General features: G+C 39.5%; 1 protein-coding gene across 1 annotated transcript in view; it reads left to right on the top strand.

Annotated features, from left to right (window-relative positions):
* Nucleotides 1-481: 481 nt before the first annotated feature.
* Nucleotides 482-21,896, top strand: part of PRRC1 (proline rich coiled-coil 1) — a 29,665-nt gene continuing 8,250 nt past the window's right edge. Inside the window, exons 1-7 of the mRNA XM_085323208.1 lie at nucleotides 482-638; nucleotides 7,173-7,295; nucleotides 10,679-11,059; nucleotides 12,327-12,490; nucleotides 16,287-16,389; nucleotides 19,594-19,757; nucleotides 21,552-21,655. Coding sequence (XP_085179334.1) covers nucleotides 7,193-7,295; nucleotides 10,679-11,059; nucleotides 12,327-12,490; nucleotides 16,287-16,389; nucleotides 19,594-19,757; nucleotides 21,552-21,655 — 1,019 coding nt within the window. The 5' untranslated portion in view covers nucleotides 482-638; nucleotides 7,173-7,192. The remainder of the gene's footprint in view (nucleotides 639-7,172; nucleotides 7,296-10,678; nucleotides 11,060-12,326; nucleotides 12,491-16,286; nucleotides 16,390-19,593; nucleotides 19,758-21,551; nucleotides 21,656-21,896) is intronic.

A 21,896-nucleotide genomic window follows, 5' to 3' on the forward strand; every position in this document is an offset into this window, starting at 1 on the left:
CCGGGTGAGTGCAGAGCGCCCTGGGGCCGCGCCGGGCGCTGTGCCCCTCGGGCAGCGCACCCGCGGGCGCCCGGAGGGCCTGCGCCTGGCCTGGGGGGCGGCTGAGGCCTGCCTGGGCACTCTGGTGTACTCCTGTTGCTACGGTTTGCGGGTTTTTTATTTCTCCTCCGCCTTTTTTCTCCCTCTTTTTTCTCCCTTTATTTATTTATTTATTTATTTATTTATTTATTTATTTATTGAAGGGAGCAGCCCCTGCCCTCCTAGCCGAAGGAGCACGCTTAGGGGCTTGTCGTAAGGCTGCGGGCTGGGAGTGCGGGTCTGGCGGCGGAGCGCGTCTCCTCGCCGCCTGCGTGCCCGCAGGGGCCTGGCGAACGCCCCTGTCCGCGCTCCTCAGGGCTTCCCGTCGGCTGGTCACGGCATCCTGCTCGGTCGGGTATCTCGCTCTGATCTTGTGAGTCACCTTGTGGACTATGTAACTTCCTCCCGGCGCTGCGCGGAGAGCTTGGGTGCCCGGCCCCAGGGCTGCGCCCCTGCCTCGCAGCTACGGGCCGAAGCGCTGATCCCGCTAAACCCGCGGGCTCTGGGCTAGCGTCAGTGTGAGGATTTGTTGGCATCCGATAGMAGTGATGCTTCATCAGGTTTATTGTGGACTCTGGAGGCATCATTGAAAGGGGTTGCCCTTGAATTATCTATTCAGTTTTCACTGTCGCATAGAAAAAAAAGTGKTTTTTTTCCAGGGAGAAGGAAAGAAAATCTGAAAATGCTGAAGCTGTTACATCGTGTGATGTGGTATAGCAATTGCTGCAAGCTGGTAGAACGCACATGGTTTTGTTTAGCTGCTTCTTTGATAGTATAATGTAGAGTCATATGTGATGTTGTTGTRTACTAAATCAGCAGTTCTTTAATTGTGGTCATCAGCTGTCTGGAGCAAAGTGGCCCGTAGAGCCAACTCATYGTTGTGATACTGTCCAGTAAAAATTTGATAACAAATGTATATRTGATCTGGAACAAGTCCTGAACACTGGATGTGATAACCTGGGAGAAAAAAATCTTTGGGGGAAAAAAATAGTTCTCAGATTAGGAAGCTTTTAGAAATGTAAAAATGACTAATTTGTTAATCCCTTAGAATTGAACTTTTAGTTTTTTTTGCTATTTATAAACTATGATATCTCAGATTCTAATAGCCTTTGAGAAAGAGACAAGCCATTCTGGTAAGCCAGTGAGCTTCAGGCTTTCGTGGTACTGTTGAGGGTCTGAGGCCTACTGGATGCTGTTTGGTAAACAGATACTTTTTTTTTTTTTTTTTTTTAAGTGTCTTGTGAGTGCCTTGACTAATGTCATCTATGCTATGAAAATAGAATTGATACAGGAAGATTTTTTTTCTCTCACTTTATTCTGCTTCTCTTTAAGGCTTTGGACTTTAGGACAAGTCACCAGGTGGTGAAACCAATGATCTCTAAGTCCTTTGGCTTCCTTGAGGCTTTGTATGTTGCATGGGATTGCCTGCATTTAACAGACAGGAAGATGAAGAAAGTTTTATCCCCTGCTTTTTTCTCTCCCATTTTAAAATAGAACAAACCAMCATGAGGGTTTTTCAGATGAGACAACAATATACTAGCAGTATATTGTTACCTTTCTGGTTGGTAGTCAGCTTCATGTCATCTTTAATAGCTGCTGTCTTCTTTTGCCTGTTTTCTTTCTCGCTTTCTTATTGTGTTTTAAATCTCTTATTGGCATCTTATGCATTCTTGGGCCTTTTTTTTCCCCCCTTCTCTAACTTCTCTCCTGTTCACTGAAAGTTCTTCACTCTAGATCTCTCTCTGAGTTATTTTGACCTAGRACGTAACATTTTATTTGAGGAGGCTACTGCTTTGGGAATGGCTCCTAGCAGTTGATTTGATCTAATAAGTAAATACRTGATTGCTGCTTAGTCTGGCAAGCTGTCAACTTGTGTTTAGCCATTACCAGAGTGCGTAAGCAGTACTCTGTTTTGCACTTCTGCTTAGTTTAGTTATACCTGTTATGAAGAAAGATTAGAAGTTTAACAGGATTTTAATTTAGTCTTCTGTGTTTCTTCTGTCTTATCCTTTTTCATTTCTTTCTGCTTGGAGAGTAATTTTGCCTCTTAGGGCTCTTAAGTTTATTGTGAGTTTTTTATTAGCAGGAGCATCTTCTATTGAAACACAAAAAGTGATTAATTAAGGATGCCTATTGAAAATATGGCTTCACTGTAAACTGTGAGGTATAACTGATCTGTGGATTACTTTTTATCCTTGTGAAATCTGCTATTTTTCATTTGTAAGTAATCTTATTGTTAACTGTCAATTTCTATATTTTAGAGTAATTACCTGAAGAATGCTTTTGAAGTATGGTTAGGTCGTTCAGATTACTGCAAAATATTGGAACAAGTGTAGTCACTTCAAATTAAATTGAARTAAAAAGATGAATAACTGCCAGTTYGGTTGTTTAGTCTCTAAATCGAATTATTTCTTTTCTGCTTTTAGCGCTCTCTCTGTTGAACTTTTACAGTCTGAACTTTAGCCTGTTTTTCTCCTTGATCATATGGAGGTTCCACTTTTGGGACGTAGAGTTATGACTGAAATTTGACTGGTGAGAACCATTAAAACATAGTTGTTGTTGCAACTTCGTGTTTAGGGTGTATATCTTAATGCAGTGGGAGGGTTAAACATCATCCCTAGTGCATCTTCATTAGTAGTGACGTGGATTTTTTGCCAACTATTGATGGAAGCCTAGTCATGCTTCTGCTTCTTAAAGGGATTATTTTAAGGATGAATAATTATTTGGAATGTACTTTTTCTGTGTTTTTCTTTTAGTCTGTTTACCATATCCCCTTTTTGCTTCTATATAAGCATAAGAAAAGATTTTCTTCTAGTTAAACATGAGATTTATGAAACTTATGAAGTGAACTTTTGATCACAGATCAGTAGATGGCGATGCAGCTCTAATTTTCTCTTAATTGTACGAGCTTCAATTTGCTCCTCAGTTTTTCAGTCCTTGTTTGAGATTTTCTAGTTGGCAGCAAGAGACTATGGGTTTTATGACTTCTTGTGTGCAAGTCAGGTTTACACCTGTATCTATTCCGTTAAGTGGCGATATATTTTTGAAAATCATTGGTGACAAAAAAGCAGCATTAGATGAGAAGGGCGGAAATAACTAAGAATTTGGCAAGTTGCGCATTAACAAGGAAAYTCATTTTTTTTGAGTAAACAGTAGTTTTGTAAGATTTCTAGCATGGCTGGCTGTAATAAACAATGTTTTGGAGTAAGTTAGAAGCAGTAAAAGACYTTATTTTGTATAAAAGCAGAAGCTCTTACTGTGCCTTTCTATAAATTTCGTGAATCATAAAGATTTAAAAGATTCATATCCTTAAAAGTGAAGCTTAATTTTCAGAGGCTAGTGACCGCTAATTATGTGTTTGTAGCTTGCAGTCGCAAGAATGATAGGCTTTTTAAGTTAAAATCGTTAAGATGGGCCAGCTCCAGACCCTTGGCACTCAGTAAGGATCTGGAGGCCGATCTTAACTGGGGGACTTCTTCCCTGCAACTCCCTCAAGGACCCTCTTTGGAAACTTTGTTACGAGCTGAATACTTTAAGCCTGCAGTTGCTCATTCTCTTCTTGGTACTGTCCCACCCTTATGCATCCCAGTATCTTACATRTAACTGGATTTGGGTAGGCCGCTTTAATATGGCTTAAGTGCTAAGCCATATATCCTGCAGAACTGATTTTAATGATGTATATAATGCTGAATTCTTTTGACATGGTGAGGCTATTAGCTTTCAATTATGTTGATCGTACACTTGCCTTTACTTTCATGTGTTCTCTTCTCCTTTGTCTTATCTTTCTGCTTAACCTTATTTTTCAGAATTGTTTGTCTGTTCATGGGGAACATGCAAGCTACAAAGAATTCTGTGTTTGGAACCCTGTTATTTCTGTGGGCTCAGYGTTAGTGCCTGTCAGCTCGTAACTTTACAATACGTTTGATTGGTGTCTGAAGTTTCTCAAAGATCTTTTTTTGTCTCCGTATCCGTAACTTGCTGTGTTGTTTCAATTTTGAAACTGCTTAAAGAGGTGCGAAAGGGTGTCTCSGACGGGGGGAATCAAGGAATAGTAGCTGATAGAAGATGTGAGGGGGTGGATAAGCTGAAAAGAAAGAGTTCAGGTTCTGGGGACCTCTAATTGGAATGGAGGGATGTAAAGGGAAATGAATGAAGGAAAAAGGTTGAGAGAGGGAGGAAAATATTACAGCCTAGTGTGATCGTATGTTAACTATTTGAGAGAGCAAACAAATTTGTCAGCACTTCCACCTGAAGGGTAGGGAAAGATCTTTTCTTCCCCAGGCTGGTGGGGGGGGGGGAACAAATGTGTTGGACAGCCCATGAAAGAGGAAGCAGTGTATTAGGGTTAGAGGATAAAAACTAAGGCAGTAGGGAGACGAGATACCCTTCTGACTGGGCACCATTCTGAATGTCCCCAGCATCCTGTACAACTCTGCCTGGTGCCACGTACCCGTAGCTGCCAAGTCCAAGAGAACAGAAATAGGCCCTGCCGTTTCCGGGACTCCCCTCTCAAACTTCCACGTCCTGGCTGGGCTGCACTTACAGATGGTTAGCTTTCCCACAGAGGCTTACGAATAAGAGGGGGAAATATGAAACTTTTTTTTTTTTGAACTCTTTAAGTCAGTTCAATGACTTTTTAATCATTGTAATTTAGAACCTGACTCATAATTTTGCAAACTTGGGGTGGATAGTGCTGTATCTGTTTAATACTCGCTTCACTTTTCTATTAAGGGCAAAAGAGAAAAGGAACTGCGGAGTCTAGCTGCATTTCTACTTGCTTCTATTTTTCCGTATGTCAGTTTGGGGGGAGGGAGCATGTGTGGAGCTGGGGCTGGCCATGGCTTGAACCTATAATTGCTCTAGGAAGGTTTGAAAAAAATTATRTATGGAATTTTTGAAAAGCAGCTCSATGAAGCCTTTTTGGTCATTTCATGTCAACACAATATTTATTTTAAGCACCAAGCACCTATCAACGGCTTTAAATCATGACATTAGCTGAAATCAAGCAACAGATTACAGAGCCTTGATAAAATAAAATGTTCCTGGGAGTTTTTGGTCGGTGATGACTTCAGCTGCACAATGGAAAATTCTTTCTTGGTTTGTAGTGTATRACTGGAAGAAAAACGAGTTTAGAAATGCTTTTGTGGGGGAATGTAAACTCATGTAATTTGATTTAAAAAAAAACAATTTTATCATTACAAATTCTTCCGCTAGTGAAGTTTTAACGGAAGACCAAGTGCAGTTCCTTTCTAGGAAAATAAGACAGATGTACAAATCCTGAAAGGACAGTCTCTTCCCCACAAGGCAATTACTGACCCTTCCTTCCATCCTGTTTGAAGAGAAGCTTTTAAATRGAATTTACGAGGTTTTTGTAAGCTAAAAATCTGTCTGTCATTGAGCGTACATGAAAGGTATTGCACGTAAACTGTACCTGCTTGCTTTGTGCATCTGGGCTCAAACATTCAATCTTGAATCGTTTAAGCAAAGTATACTTATCAGAGGGATTAGAATTTGCTTCTATGTAGTTTTAATGCTTTCATTTGTTTCAGAGGAATTTATAAGCCTAAGACTAATTGTGACACCCTATGTTTGCCTTTTTCAACACGGTAACAACAGTATGAACTTTTTTTTTTTCAGGTTAAACTTAAGCAGCATATGCATTTAGAACAACAAAGGCAGAAAAAACCCTTGGCCATGAGGGGTTGGGGTGTGTGTGTGTGAGARAGAAACCTGTAATTTTTTTTAAGTGGTGTGTTTTTTTTATATGCACATAAGTATTTTTATTCAGAACATTATCTAAGCCTTTTCCCCTTTAAATTGTTAAAGGAGAAAGCTGGTAGTCCTCAGTAGCTGCTGACGTAAATTGATGTTGTGGAAAATGTTTATTGAGCCTCTCTTTTTCATATAAATTATTATTTTATATAGGATTTTTATTTCCTTAGAATTCCCCTAAGAATTGTCACCTTAGCGCGGGGTCTAAGTCAATGTTGTCCAGTTTACAAGATTTGGGAGGAGGCAGGGTTTTTGTTTGCTGACTATGCACTGAAGGAAAAAAAAACAAAACTTCAGGTGTTAATGAAAGAAAATCGTCGTGTTTTTTCTCTTTTTTTCTCCACCCACACCTTTATATATAGTTTTTTTTTTAAAAAAAATAAGGATATAGCCTTAATTATTTAGAAGCAGTGAATTTTTAAGGTTTTCCTCTGAGATGTTAAGATACTGCCAACATAATATGGCCTGCAAAATAAAACTTGAATTTTCTGTTTGTTCTAATTGTTTTTTCTGTCGCCAGGCTAGTAAGGTACTTGGATTTCATAAGCTTGTTCAAGTCTTCCATACAGTAATTCCTAACACATTCATTGTGTTATTCTTAGCCCTTCATGTTAAATCAGTGTGTGTGCAGTTTTATTCATGTACAAAACGAATTTCAGTTAGTTTCATTGTGGCATTTCTGGAAATTAATATAGCTGACCCAAAAGCACTGCTTCTTCAAGGTAGGCTGTGCTGCTGAGGCTCTTTGTGATGTTTAATGAGGTGCCGGGGCTGGGAGGTGTGATATCCGGGAGCAGCTGGTGAAATTGCAAAGCCTTGGAAGGCTGCGGCTTCCTGGGTAGTGGAGCTGATCTTGTGGTTCTTTGCTGCCTGAAGGGGGAGACATCCTTTCACGCCTGGCTCTGAAAATACCTCCTCAGTGTTCGGATCGCTGCAGTTCACGAATATAACAAAATACTGCCCAGTTATTAGATTTTTCCTTAAAATGGGATTGGGTTTTGTGATGTGTAATTTCTTCTGTAGTGTTGCTCATCTGAATACTACCAGAATATATTACTGCACATACTTACTGACACTAGGATTTTTAGAAGGAGACTTGGAAGCACCACAGTGCTAAAAATGAAGGGAAAGTAGGGTGACTGGGACATACTATGCTTGAAGCCACTCAAATTACTCCCACCACAGCACTGGTATTTGAATCACTAGTCCTGTTCAGCAATACAGATCACTGCACTATGTGACCTTCACATTTTAATTGCAGATCTTTTGTCTTCTTTCTCAAGATGAAATTTTTCCTTCTTTCTTTCTTTTTTTCCTTGCAGGTTTTTGTAGCTGAAGGAAAATGATGGAAGAGAGTGGAATAGAGACAACTCCACCTGGCACACCCCCCCCAAGCGCAGGAGGGGCTGCTGCTGCTGCTGCCTCTGCTACACCTGTCTCACTAGGTATGGAAACTTCCATGTCAACTTGGTTGCATTTGTTCATGTGTGTTGAAACACAGCAATTCATCTGAAAAATGTTGCAATCAGTATAATTGCAGTGCTGTTCTCCAGACTAATTTGAAATTTTGAATTGCTTCTTAATTGTGGAAGTGTGCTTTCTTTATTTGACTTCCTGAATACTATAAAGCATTTATTTCTTAAAACTTTTTAATGAAGTTATATGGGTGCATTTGTCCTTTTCAAGGATATTGTGGATGGAGAACAAAGCTATGAGTTCACTTGGCCTGATTTTTTTTTTCAGGGATATAGATAGCAGACTCTGAATATTAACTATTTCATCTTCTGACATGTGGTATTATGTTACCTCCGGTTACACTAGTGCAACTCGACAGGTTATTTGATTCTGTTCTTGATGTTTAGACTGTGATCTGTGAGATTTTTCAGCCTATCCAACAGATTACTGTAATCAAAAATAGTCATTTTTGTTTTGCTGGCTTARTTTTCTGGCTGAATTTTGTTTAGTGAGCGAAAATGCTTTGTTCAAAGATAAACTCAGGGCTTGACTGAAATGGAGAAATACAAATACGAAGCTGGGTGCCAGGGCATGGAAAGTACTCAGCCCACCTCACAGAGCCGCATCCTTGTAGTAACTCTTCTTTTTTCCTCCAAACCCTGTAGATAAAATAAGAGTATATATTATATCTTTCCAAAAATACAGAAGAGAATGTTTGTTCATTTCTAGTAAAGTAGTTTTGATTGTTAACTTGGAAAAGGTGAGCTGGTTTTCTTTGCTGACATCATGAGTGATTAAGAAATGTGCAYGATACACACATGTCCTGCCCAAATGCATTCTTCTTTCATATGGCAGCCCAGATGATTTGCCCAAAATATAGGAGGTGTATTTCTTGCCTTTTTAGAACTCCCTTCTTTGAGCTAGCCTCTGATCAAACTACTGGACACCAGAAAGTAGATTTTTCTCCCACGCACTCCCTACTTTCTCACACTTCCCTGGATCTCTGACCATGGCTATTCTACTGGGCATTTTTCTTTGGTTAAAGCAAACTGAGACACCATTTAAAAGAAGAGAAAGTGTATTTCTAATGAARTGTGTTTTATTCATAGATAGCAGAAGAAAATTATCCATGATTTAGTAAGTGACAGATATCAAAATGCCATGCCATGCTCCTTGCTGTACCTGTATTTCACAGAATCACAGAACCTCTAAGGTTGGAAGGGACCTCTGGAGATCATGTAGACAAACCTCCCTGCTCAAGCAGGGGCATGGTAGACAGGGTTGCATGGAGGCGGGCCTTGAAAATCTCCAGAGAAGGAGACTCCACAACCTCTCTGGGCAACCTGGTCCAGGGCTCCATCACTCTCACGGTGAAGAAATTCCCCCTCACGGTCAGGYRGAACTGCCTGTGCTTCAATTTCTGCCCATTGCCTCCTGTCCTGTCACACGGGACAACTGAAAAGAGTTTGTCCCCATCCCCTTGACACCCTCCCTTCCAGTGTGTACTTGYACACATTGGTAAGATCCCCCCTCAGGCTTCTCTTCCCCAGGCTGAAGAGGCCCAGCTCTCACAGCCATTCCTCATAGGGCAGATGCCCCAGCCCTCTGATCATCTTYGTAGCTGGACTCTCTCCAGTAGATTCATGTCTCTCTTGTGCTGGGGAGCCCACAACTGGACACAGTACTCGAGATGAGGTCTCCCCAGGGCTGAGTAGAGGGACAGGATCACCTCCCTCGACCTGCTGGCAACCCTTTTCCTAATACAGCCCAGGAGACCATTGGCCTTTTTGGCCACAAGGGCACATTGCTGGCTCATGGTCAACTTGTCATCCACCAGCACTCCCAGGTCCTTCGCTGCKGAGCTGCCTTCCAGCAGGTCAGCCCCCACCCTCTCCTGGTGCATGCACTTGTTCCTCCATAGGTGCAGGACCCTGCACTTGCCCTTTTTGAATCTCATGAGGTTCCTCTCYGCCCAGTTTTCCAGCCTGTCCAGGTCTCTCTGAAGGGCAACACAGCCCTCAGGTGTATCAGTCACTCCTCCCAGCTTGGTATCATCAGCAAACTTGCTGAGGAGGTGCTCTGTCCCTTCGTCCAGGTTGTATTTTGTCCAGGTAATTTCTTTTAGGAGTCCTTGAAAATTCACCTGAATCTGGTGAGTAGGATTTCTGTATGTCTCTTGGATTCTGCAGCAAGGTTCTCTACCTTGGCTTTAGCAGATGTATTGGAGAAAYAGTTGAATAACCTTGGTGCGTATATATAAATTATACATACGTGTGTGTGTGTGTGTATATATATACATATATATATATATACACACACATGCGTGTGTGTCTGTGTGAAAACAAACAAACAAGACTTTAGAAATCTTGACTTCCCTTTTAGTTGTAATCAGGTGGTCAAAGAACCCAACAAAGTGATTCCCTTGCCAATTTGGCAGAACCTGTTTCTTTTCTTTGATTTGGACAGCTCTTTGGTTAATGATAGTTTAATGAAAGTTCAARTTGTAGAAGTCCTCCATCATTAAAGTGCTAGATTTTCTTCCATCTCTTCACTGGTTTTGAGCTCTCACTTTGTGGAGAGAAAAGTGAAATGGTGTTTGAAAATCAGCATGGAGACTGCAGTTTCAGTACAGGAGCAGGGTTCATGATATTAAGCAGAATTGTGAGCTCCTTAATGACACTACCTTTTCCCTATTAAATCTTTTGCTATTTTCAATGTGTGCATTTTCACTGAACTGCAAGATCTTGAAGTCATCTTTTACAGTTTCTATAGTTCCTTTGCATATTAATTTTATAGCATAAAAGTCACTGAAGTGAAACATGGCAACAATTAGCTTTATGGCAATACTATTTAGAAGTCCAGGACGGAACATACAGCAGTATGCATCATACTTGTAAACTTAAATGAAATTCAGGTAGCTTCTATTTAGATCTTATTTCTTTGACTATTCCATCTCAGCACTAATGAAAACGTGAGTGAGTTGTAACATTCTTATTACAGATGGATACTCATTCCATCATCGTAATTCCTATTTGTTCAGCAGCGATTCAGAAAGAGGCGATATGAACCAGAAAGTTCTAGGCAGACTTCATCTGCTATGAATTCAATAGTCAAGTGTTGACTCATCTTGTTCTTTTTTAGCTTATGACAAATAGGCTCATGCAAGAAAGAGGGATGAGGCTTACAAGATAGACTGATTCCACTCAATTTTTAGTGATAGTTATGTGCAATTTTAAGCAGAATTAAAATTCATTTTGGGGGTGGGGGAGGAGATCAGAGCAAAACTAACATTTATTCAGGTATTTTAGATATAAATGGATTTCTAAGATTGACTCAGCCTTTCTAAAATACCTTTTTTTTTTTCTTTTGCCAGCTTTGTCCAGTCCCCTTGCTACACCAAGCATGTCGTCTTCTGTATACACTCCACCGTTGCCATCTGCAGTGTCTCCRATTTCTCCTGCAATGACTTCAGCTGCTCTTCCATTTGTGCCTTCTGCAACTGCTTCTACTATTGCACCACCTCTGACTCCTGCCCCAACTCCTGCTGCTCCTTTAGCTTTTACTACCTCCTTGTCCCAGTTCTCTGTGCCTCCTCCGTTAAGCTCTACTCCTGGCCCTGGTCTTCCTGCACCACCCACTGGTCCCCCCATTTCAGGATTTTCCATGACTTCAACCTATGACATTACCAGAGGTCATGCTGGTCGAGCACCGCAGAGCCCGCTGATGCCATCGTTTTCTGCACCCCCAGTYACAGGTAGCCTTTTGTTCGTGCTGTTTATGTTTGAGAGACAGGATGAGTGATCTCCTGYGCAACCAATTCTGCCACTGTGCTAGACTCTTGCAAGTTCAACTGCAGTATTGTTCCAGGTATATCTGGTTAATTTGCTGCACACAGAAGTGAGAATAGCTTTTTAAATACAGTCATGATCTAGGATAGAGATTCTCCTTTAAGAGAGTTCTCCCAGGGTCTGGGCTTACAGAAATATCTTGGTTAGTGAGGTGTATTTTTGATTAACTTACCTAGGAAAGCCCAACTGTACATATGTATACATCTTTCATTTAGAACAGAGAATAAAGTTCAACCATTATATTTCCATAGCATGAGATTATGGCCCAATATATCATATCATATATAATTTTTAGTTTATCTATAGCAGACTGTCACATGACACCAGCTTCTGTTTCCTTTTTTTTTCCCAGCCACTAAATTGCGTTAGGACTGCTAAAAATACATGCCTTCCATGCAAGCAGTTGCTGAATTGATGTCGTTTGCTGCTTATGGGATGGAAACTTGGCAGTTCAGTTGTAGTTGGGCTAGGCTTTTACTATTAGTGATACCTCTTTGAAGTGATCTCTATTAGGAAGGTGATTGAAAAGAGCTATCAATTGTGCAGTGTAAAACTAAAAAAAAACCTCCCAGTTAAGGTTAGTATTGGAAAAACTATTAAAATAGGCCTGAGTAATGGGGTAAAGGCTCTTGCTTAAATTTGCTAGTATTTGAGTTTCTTTTGCTTCCCTTTAAAATGAGTAAATCTTTGTTTGCTCTTTCTTCTGTTTCTGCTAATTTTCAGCATTCAGGTTTAAAAAATTTCGTATTTCTCTGTTTTACTGTATATGAGAACACTTCTATGTCAGTTTAGAGAGCAAAATGTTCCTCTTATTCCTCTACTGAGGAATTACTATTTTAAAAACRTGAATACAGTAAAAAGCACCACTGTTTAAAAATTGGTTTTTCTTAACAAGTTAATTTACTTTATACATATYGTTCAGGCAGGGCTATTTCAATTCTAAGCAGATATTGTCTAGCTTGTTTACTACCGTACTGTATTCTAACTACTGTTAAATGAGTTAACCTTTAACAAGCAGAATTGTTCTGGGTCCTTCAAGAAATGATAATGAGTCAGCCCAGTATTCTTCTGTTCTTCCTACTCATTTTCCTCTTGAACAATTGCATGTTGCTTCATTAAAGAAATTAAATTCACTAAAATAAATGAACACTTTTGTTTTATTTCTCTTGCTAGGTGTTTTGGCAGATCCTGTTACTCAGCAAGCAACTTTCTCATCACCTTTGGCTCCTGGAACTGTGAGTGGTTCTGCAATCACTTTTCCTGAGGAGCGTGAAGACCCCAGAATATCTACAGCCCAGAGTGGAGCTCCTGGTGGAGGACTGTGGGGATTTATAAAGGTATTCTTAAATTTGTTACTGTTCACAAGGAAATACCACTTTTTACAAACTGTAATAGGGCATAGTGTTTTTTGTTTTTTTAAAATGTGTGTCAGTATCAATCCTATTTTTTTTTCCTTATGCCTCATGTGCAAGGTGGTTTTTTCTAATAGTAGTGTTTGCTGAGGCTGTGCTTTTGCCCTTCCTTTATTTGGAAGGAGGACTGCATAAATGTAGATGTTTAGGTTCATTTTAGTGCTTCTGACAGGAAGATACGCATACTTAACAGATTCTATCACTGGTTCTTAAATCAGGTGGAGCTTTAGAAACTCTTTAAGGTTCTAGAAGGCTCTAAGAACTAATTCTTATCTTTTTCTGAATCCAGTCACTGTGAAGTAAGCTGATGATGTACCTGGTCAGATTTCTTTAGATACTTTTTTTTATCACTTCCTAATGAACTGAAGTTGATTTCTGTGGGATACAAGTTCTTCCTATTCTGTAGCAGATCAACCTCTTCAGTGAGAGACAAATAAGTATCTCTTCTGCCAAGGGGAAGTTTACGTGAAAAGTGTCTAAGATACTTTGTAGGATTATTCTCCTCTACTAGAAGTCACGAATTGTATAGTACAAAGCAGATGTTCCTTATAGCGCAGTCTGATCATCCTGAGGAAACAAACAGCAAAATTTACTAGTAGATTTCCATCAGCCTTATCTGTTTGGAGCTGTGACAAATGACACCTCTGAGTAGCATCATGAAGATTGTGGCAAAAAGATCTAAGGGCTCTGCGTGAACACTGAATTGTGTTCAGGAGCAACGGCATTTTCTGTACTAACTTGTAGTAAATGTGAATGGMGAACAAAGATTGGTATCCCAACAGGAATGCAAAGTCTTGGAGGGATTTTTCAAGACCTTTAGAACATGCAAAGCTGAGAGAAGAAGCTGTTTTTGATGTGGCAGACTGTTAGCCCTGGCTTCAGTGGTACATCTCTTGACAATGATACAGTCTTAAAAATCTAAATTAATTCTTCATCAGTACAGTGAAAGCACAGTTGTTACACTGCCCTTTTCAGGGAGACATGTCATCTTACGATAATGAAAATACGTTTTTCTTTCTTTAAATAATAATGTCCTCTTGAATATGGTTGATGCTGGTAGAAGAGAGAATACTTCTCTCCATCATCTTACCTTTGATGTTTGCAGTGAATGGTGGCATTCCACAGGAAAACATTGTTCTTGTGACATGATTCTATTGCCCTGTTGAAAGTACTAGCACTCACAAATTAGTTGACACCATCACCTTACTGTTGCCTGCACACCAGTAAGATTCAAAGGGTATCTTGTCATTGTTCTTGGAGAAAGTGTGTATCTTGAACATCAGTATTAAAAACTAAATTTGGGTTTAAGTATTAAGCATTCCACCTTTGGAGTGTTCCTGACCTCTTGTTGAGAGTTTCCAAGGTGGAAGAATGAGAACTTGTTAATTACACTGAAGGCATCAGGTTCTGGATGTGGGTAAATAYCAGACGCTGCATCTTTCAAAGATCAGCCAAAATCTAGACCAAYTAGTACTCAATGCTAGCGTTTTTTTAGCACAGTTAGCCTTCTTCCTACTCCTGAAATAGTCTGAACAACCTTTGCTGCCCTCCCTCCAGTTTTTTGAAGAAGTTGTAAGTCTTCAGTCCAGATTTCCTTCAATCTAGGTAATATGCAAGACCGAAAGCCTGAAATTGACTAAGTAGTGGGCTAGAATTGAATGAAGCGGGCTCAGTTCMTTGAATCTGTCAAAGAAGGCTAAGCAGTCTCACAGCAGTTCCAAAATTGCTTAGGTATAACAACGTAGAGAAGTTTGGATACTAACACTGTGCTTGCAGTCATTGTACCTGATGGTTTGAATATTTCTCCCTTGGAGCAAGGGAGATAGTCAGGACACAATTTCCAAAAGACTTCTATTTACAGTCTGTCATCGTGACAGCATTCCTCATTTGAATTTGAGGTTTGAATTTATATCAAGTCAGTGGAAATTCCAAACTTAGCTGCGTTTTGGCTCACAATACTGCAGTAACTTGATTTTTTGCATTGGTATAAAATTACAGATTATTTCTGCCTCTTCGCGGTAGGCTAATGAATATAAAGGCATCTTCTGCAGGGAGAAGAAGCATCTTCCTGCTGCTGAGGAGCCTGATTATCTGTGAGATGTGTAACAATGTACTTCTAGTTAGGCAGGCAGGCTGGCAGGCTGSAAGTGATGATTGGAGTAGTGTTTGCCTTTGCATTGTCAGACAGATGCTAGAGCTGGAGCTCCCTAATCTCAATGATGCTGTGGATTTCACTGAGGCTGAGGGCACTGCATGCCCTCAGTTTCTGTTCAGACAACAGGCAGACCTCAAATTGTGAGAGAACTGAAGAAGGGATATAACTGTACTGTCCTTGATGGCCTCCTGTTTGTACATGAGAAACCACAAGAATGTATTATGCAATGAATACTACCGTTCACAAAAATCTTGGGGGTTGCGTACGTGAAAAATGAATGCCTGTAGTGGGGTCTGACATGAAAAAACGTAACTGTGCTAGGGTTAGTAGTTGTTCAGTTTTTCTTTACCAAATTCTGCCCTCAAGCTTAGTGCTCTGCACAATGGTGGGAATACCTGGACCCAGCAGCAAAACACTTCAACATGAGGCATGAGATATGGTGGTCCTTATTACTAGTTATACAATATCTCACTAGTTTTATGAATGTGGAGTTTTTGTTGGCTAAACTTGCAGCAAAGAAATATAAAACATTCATACTTCAGGGAGGAAGAAAGTTTTGCTGAGCAGCAAATTATCTCAAAATAACTTCTCTAATTCTGCAGTTCTATGAAATACTGTGTAGGTGTACTAAGCAAGCGCTTTGTAGAAAAATGTACATGTATGGTGCTGTCCTGTGTAATGTTTGCACTTTAGTGAAGTAAATATAAGCATATGTAGGTTTAATAATAGATTTAAAGCAGTCTGTTTACTAAAGAAATTGTATATAAGGTTTCTGTAAATCAGTTTCCAGTTCCTTATATCTCAGTGATTCAATGTTGGTGTCTTTCTTATTTCATCTTGTGATCTTATCTGAGTTCATGTAAACTGTAGTGAAGAGATGCAGACATTCATTAGGATTATTTGCAAGATGCAGGACAGTGTTTGTATTCATATTTAATGAACTTTTAAGTCTGTCAGCAGTTCCGCTTACAATTTGGCTGGAGGATGTAGAACATGTTTCCAGTATTGTTTAGAATCTATTTATAAATTGAGAACTTTCAGCTCCGTTGCTCCAGAAACGTTCATTAATAATAGGCCATTCAAAAATAGATCCTATTGTCTTTTAAAAGGTTAGAAAAKAGATTCTTCCCTTAAGTTAGCACAGTCTAAATCCAGCCTCTTAGTCTGATGATACCTATAGCTAACAYTGGGAACCTACAACTTTATGCTTGAGGCTTCTGGTCCCAGAATATGACTAGCTCARGTGTGTTGTCTGTTATCATTGACAGGGATGTTATTTGTTAATCCTTTAAGTAATCTGTTAATGCAGAAGATGATAATAAAGATGGTGATTGAACTATAGGTTGCAACTGAAGAGTCACACAGAATGATAGTCACCTTCTGGGACATTTGTGCTGAGGATTGCCATACAGTAGGTGCTACAGAGTATACATGTGGTGAGGAAAACCCAAAGCAGCTTGATATTTGAAGGGTGGAGGTGGACTACTTTTTTTTTGGTGATAATATTTGGGGAGTTTGGGGGAAAAGGCAGAAGATTAAATATGCAAATCTGTTTGTTAAATTTAGGGTGTAGCTGGGAATCCCATGGTCAAGTCTGTTCTTGATAAAACCAAACATTCAGTAGAGACCATGATCACAACGCTGGATCCTGGCATGGCTCCATATATCAGTAAGTATTTGTGACAAACTTTTGAGTAACAGGTGTAAATCATAAATAGGTCAGAGTAGTAGTAAATGATAAATATGCCACAGTACGTGTACACTTGCACATGTGGTGTGTTGATTTGAAGTCACAATATTGTATTGATTTCTGAAGTGTATTATCCAACACATCACTCTGGTAGAGGTTTAGGGCTCTTTCACTTTCTCTTGAATTACATTTGTTTTGTGTTCCACTACAATTTAGACAGTTGCACAGTCTTATTCCTTTAGTACAACTTGTGAAAGATGAGGAAATTCTAAAGGAAAAAAGAAGAGGAGATCTTCTCTGAGTTCCATGTGCTTATCTTTTTTTCTACTGTTTCTCTGTTTGAGCCTGTTGTCATCTTACAGTGTGAGTTTAAAATATACCCTCCCTATYAATCCTGTCAGATGGCATGTTTGAAGACTACTGTGTAGGACACCACGTTAAGATTAAAAGAATCCCAAAGACAGTAGACAGGCTCAGAGGCATAGGATCTAACCAATGTGTACAAGTACCTGAAGGGAGGGTGTCAAGGGGACGAGGACAAACTCTTTTCAGTTGCCCTGGGTGACAGGACGAGAGGCAATGGGCAGAAACTGAAGCACAGGCAGTTCCGCCTGACCGTGAGGGGGAATTTCTTCCCTGTGAGAGTGATGGAGCCCTGGACCAGGTTGCCCAGAGAGGTTGTGGAGTCTCCTTCTCTGGAGATTTTCAAGGCCCGCCTGCATGCAACCCTGTCTAACGTGCTCTAGGTGACCCTGCTGAGCAGGGAGGTTGGAGTAGATGATCTGCAGAGGTCCCTTCCAACCTTACTGATTCTATGATTCTATGACAGAGGTATTTACTTTGTTTTTGAGGCTTCCACCTGTCTTGCAGCTGTTTCACTTTTCTAGTCAGATAGTATTGATAATATTTTTAGGAAATTTGGCAAGTCTGAAATAGTTCCTGATTCAGTTAGCAGGATAGTTTAAATTTAAAAAGTGTGAAGAAGTCTGAAGTGTTGCTGAGTGGTGAGCCTGGAAGGAAAAGTATTGCATTTTTATTACAGCTTGAAAATTCCTGGGAGGGAGAATCTTTGTGGTATTCAAGTTTGTGGGGGTTTTCTTGTTTGTTTTGTTTGGGGTTTTGTTGTGGGATACATTATGTGCCACTTCAGAAGTGATCTGAGATTCCTACTTCATTAATACATTAAATTAAAGGCATAATGGGACCAGAGTGGCTCCCTACCCCATAGTACTGGCGTAAGCGGTCCTCCCTCTTAGTTGTGCCAGTACAGACTTTTGTCCGGATGTAAATGAAGCAGATCAGGAAACTGATTTGGCTGAGAAGTAACTATAACTTTTTAYATTGTTTTTTGTTTTTCTGGGCAATTTTTCAGCTGGACCTATTCTGTGATCCAGCTAACTGTGTGGTTTTACTGCTGTACTGCTGCAGCTGACAATACGTGGAATAAAAGAAGGTGACCTAATTACTGAATAGTAGTTAATGGTCTTAAATTTAAGTGAAAACATCCCAGCAGCCCACTAATGGAGAGGTAGTGGGATATGAAAGCACTGAGAAGGCCTGCCAACGAGTGAGAAAGTATTTTCTGACAAAGAGGAGCTGGGGACAATGCAAAGCTACAATAAATGTTGATTATGCATAGTTCAGGGAGCTGTAGTTAATGTTTGCCTTAACAGTCCCTTTTTAAAGCAGGATTTGTCACAATCTGATTTGAGCAGTTTGATGCAGTATTCATCAGATAGGATAGCATTGTGAAAAGTAGGAAGTCTTTAATAAAAAATTTTGTTTGTAARATTCAGTTCAGGGTAAGTGAAATCTGTGGTGTTCTCAGAATATTCTCAAATCATGTTGAAAATAAAGGCTTTTGTATACATCTTGCCTGTTAGTATAYTGCATTTAGTTTTTAGTTGCAGGCTGTGGGAGTAGAGCAGAGATTCGTAAACTTAGTGTTCACTTCCTCCCAGAAAACATTTCTGGGATCAACAAAAGTCATGTCCTGTACAGCAAACGACTGCTTTTTCTGTCTTTCACAACTGCTACGATTTTGAACAAATTTCAGATGCCTAACACCAAAGCCTGGAAGCACTAAAGCTTCTGGATGAGATATTTGAAAGAAAGTTTTAATATGATGAAATACTGTTTCTGAAATCTCTTTTCTGAAAACAGCTGAAGTTTTTTCTCCCTCACATTGTGAGGATTTCAGTCTGAAGCAGACACCTGGATTGGAAAACTTTTGGTTTGTACAAAAAACGTTTAGTTACAACATAAACATAAAAATGAATGCCTTTGTAATGAAAGGGGACAGAGAATATTAAARTTATATGTGGAGCTGTCATTTCAACTTACAGTATCTAAGGTGTAATGAAGTCCTGTGCTCGGGAAGCAGAGCTTAACTTGATGTAACARCTGTCTCTGAATTTTTAAGTATCTGATTCTCATATTTTAGGGTTTAATATGCCTGTATTCCCATAGTACCTGACAGATCCAGTCAGAATTTTTTTTGTGCATGTAATACTTTCCTTCCTCTTCTGTAGTATTCTGTAATGAATGAATGAAGACATGCTTTTGATATGTGACTATCTTGAATTCAGAAGAGCATAGATTTATGTTCTGCTGGTGCAGAACACAAAGGAGGGGTGAAATTACTGTTCTAATATCTGTTATAGGTTAGTTTTTAGTTGCCTTAAAAATTCTTAAAAGATTTGGTCAATTTTAAGCACTTGATGTTTTTTTGTGAAATGAATCTGTTTTCTTGGTCCTGTCATAAGGAAGAGTATCTGTGTTACCAACATGACTTACCACTCTACAGAACAGAACTCTTCAAAAATGGATGCAAAATTATTTSCCAAATCCATGAATTGTCTTGTCAAATCAATGATCTGGCTTTTTTTTTCCCCCTCCAGAACGCTGGACAACCATCAGTTCCTGTTGGCTTTCTTACAAAGTATAAATACTTAGCTAGTTGCCTCACTCTTGCTTCTTAATTTTAGTTACTTCRTGAAATTTTGTACAGCATGTGAGAAAGAGACCAACTGAAGCATACTTTAAGATGTAGAATGTATTTGAACTAGCTGTGTAACTGGAACAAGGGTGTACGTGTATGTTTGTATAATGTATTTTACCTCATTCCAGTTTTTATATATATATATATAATTTTTTTTTCTTTTATTTTTTTCTTTTTTACAGGAAGTGGGGGAGAACTAGACATAGTGGTTACTTCTAATAAAGAAGTAAAAGTTGCAGCAATTAGAGATGCCTTTCAAGAAGTTTTTGGAATGGCTGTTGTTACTGGAGAGGCTGCACAGTCTAACATTGCACCACAGCCTGTGGGCTATGCTGCTGGATTAAAAGTAAGTAGATATATAGCAGCACTAAAGGCATTGAAAGGAGATTACCTCCAATGCAAAGAGAGTGGAAAAGTTCATCCAGAGGAATCATTTTTCATAAAAGGAAAATCAGTTTAGAGAAATAGTAGATCTTTTGTGCCATCTGGATAATTGGATCTCCTGCAAACGCATTCACAGCAAACGAAGAGTGGAAATATGCAGTTTTTTATATTGTCGTTGTTTACCACTCCATGTGGCATACTTTGTCATAACACTGTGGTTTCAAAGTCTACTAGTCTTGTCGTCATTCTGTTGCCAGCACAGCATTTTGAGAATATTAGAAACCTGGGGAGGCCCTGAGGTTCAGATTCTCCCCTCTRATTCAAAGATCTAAGGTAATTTGGTCAACGCGTGTCACGAGGGTCTTTCCAGACAGATGTATGTTAGCAGTTTGTAAGATAACCCTGCAGTTTAGTGAAGGTACAGCTGATTTGTAATGTCAGCATATGAACTGGCACAGAGAAAATAGATGAATGTTTTATGGAATGTTTAATGGGAGTTGAATGCCTGTGCTTTGCTAGTCATTCTGATTTCCTTTTTGTCTTTAGATGTGYGTGAAGACGTCAGTAAAAACCAATGCATTTTACTATAGTGCAAAATCTTCAAAATTATTGAGTTCAAAAAAAAAAAAGCTGTTATGGTAGATGCATAGTTTCTGCAGTTGAGATCTGGTCCTTGCACTGAGTTTTGCTTCCTCTGGATAGAATCTTACTCCAGGAACAGGCATGTCAAACAGTGATCCAAACAGTGTCTCTTCAGTGGCAAAGCTGAAGTCTGTTGTTTTCTGACTGCTTGTTCCTACATTTAATGCTAGTAGACTGTAAAYGGCAACAGCTGGTTGTGTGGCTGTATGGATGAAGTGGGTTATGSAACTGGTTTAACCTTGAAAAGTAGGAGCTTGCTGCACAACTGCACAGCTGTGCTGTCACAGAGCAGAGGTTTGCAAAGGCTGTTTCACAAGCCTTTAAAAACGTTGATGTTCTTTGGGTGTGCATAAGTGCAACCACCTCCTGTCTACTAGCCAGAAAAACCTGCAAAAACTGCCTAATACCCTAATTCTTAAATGCAAGCAAATCATTAGCACATTAGCAAGGAGGTATATTCTCCTAATAGCTGGGGCAATGTTCACAGAGTTAAGCCTATCCTCATAGTAATGTATTAGCTGATATAATCATATGTTGAAGTAAAGGAGAATATAATACACTTTTSTGTACTAGTTTGGCCACTTCTTCGTGGTAGTAGTATTGCTATTACAACTTCAGGTGATAACAGGTTTGGAGTGATTGATTCTTAAACCTTACTTGGAGAGAGAGAGATTCTCTCCTCTGGTGTTACAAAGTTGATCCAAAGCCGTTGCATCGTAAAGGAGCAAAACTAGCCAAATCTTAAACTGTAAGAATGTCTGTGTGAGTAACAGAAATATATCCTGACACTAACTGATTGTGAAACTTGATACAGTTGCRGATTGGGAATTCTTTACATACTAATCTAAGTCTCTGTCATGGGAAAAAATAACAAGCCAGAAATATTTAGTTAGTTTTTCTTTGTGTGTGTGTGTTTGAAATTCCAGAATGCGCTGGATTTTTATGCTTTTTTTTGTTTTACTTCAGAATAAGAGTCACTTTTTCAAATCTCTGGTATATATGTTCTACTTAGCATGAAAAGTACATTCCTCTAAAGTTCTACTTAYTCTTCTTTAAGTATTGTACTGTGATGGATTTCAGAGAATGTTGTCTAACAGCTTGTGTTACTATTTAGGGAGCCCAAGAAAGGATAGACAGCTTGCGTCGGACAGGAGTAATACATGAMAAACAGCCTGCAGTATCCGTAGAAAACTTCATTGAGGAATTGCTTCCTGACAAGTGAGAACCTTGAATGTTTCCCTGGGAGGGAAGGAAATGGAATTTTCTTTATTGGCTCAGGGGGACTTATAAAGAATTGTTAGCAGTATCACTTTGGGTAGAAGAAAGGAGAGAAACTGTCTGTTTACAGTATTGCTTTTGCAGACTTGATTTTTGGTGGTGGTATTCAGCTCTTTGTCCAGAGAGTCTTGAYGGTTTAGCAGGCAAGTCAGGTTTATCAAGATCCACAGTATGAAAACAT

Source organism: Rhea americana, unplaced genomic scaffold (assembly GCF_003343005.1).
Source record: "Rhea americana isolate MKP2758 unplaced genomic scaffold, rheAme1 scaffold_83, whole genome shotgun sequence".
Classification (NCBI taxonomy): domain Eukaryota; kingdom Metazoa; phylum Chordata; class Aves; order Rheiformes; family Rheidae; genus Rhea; species Rhea americana.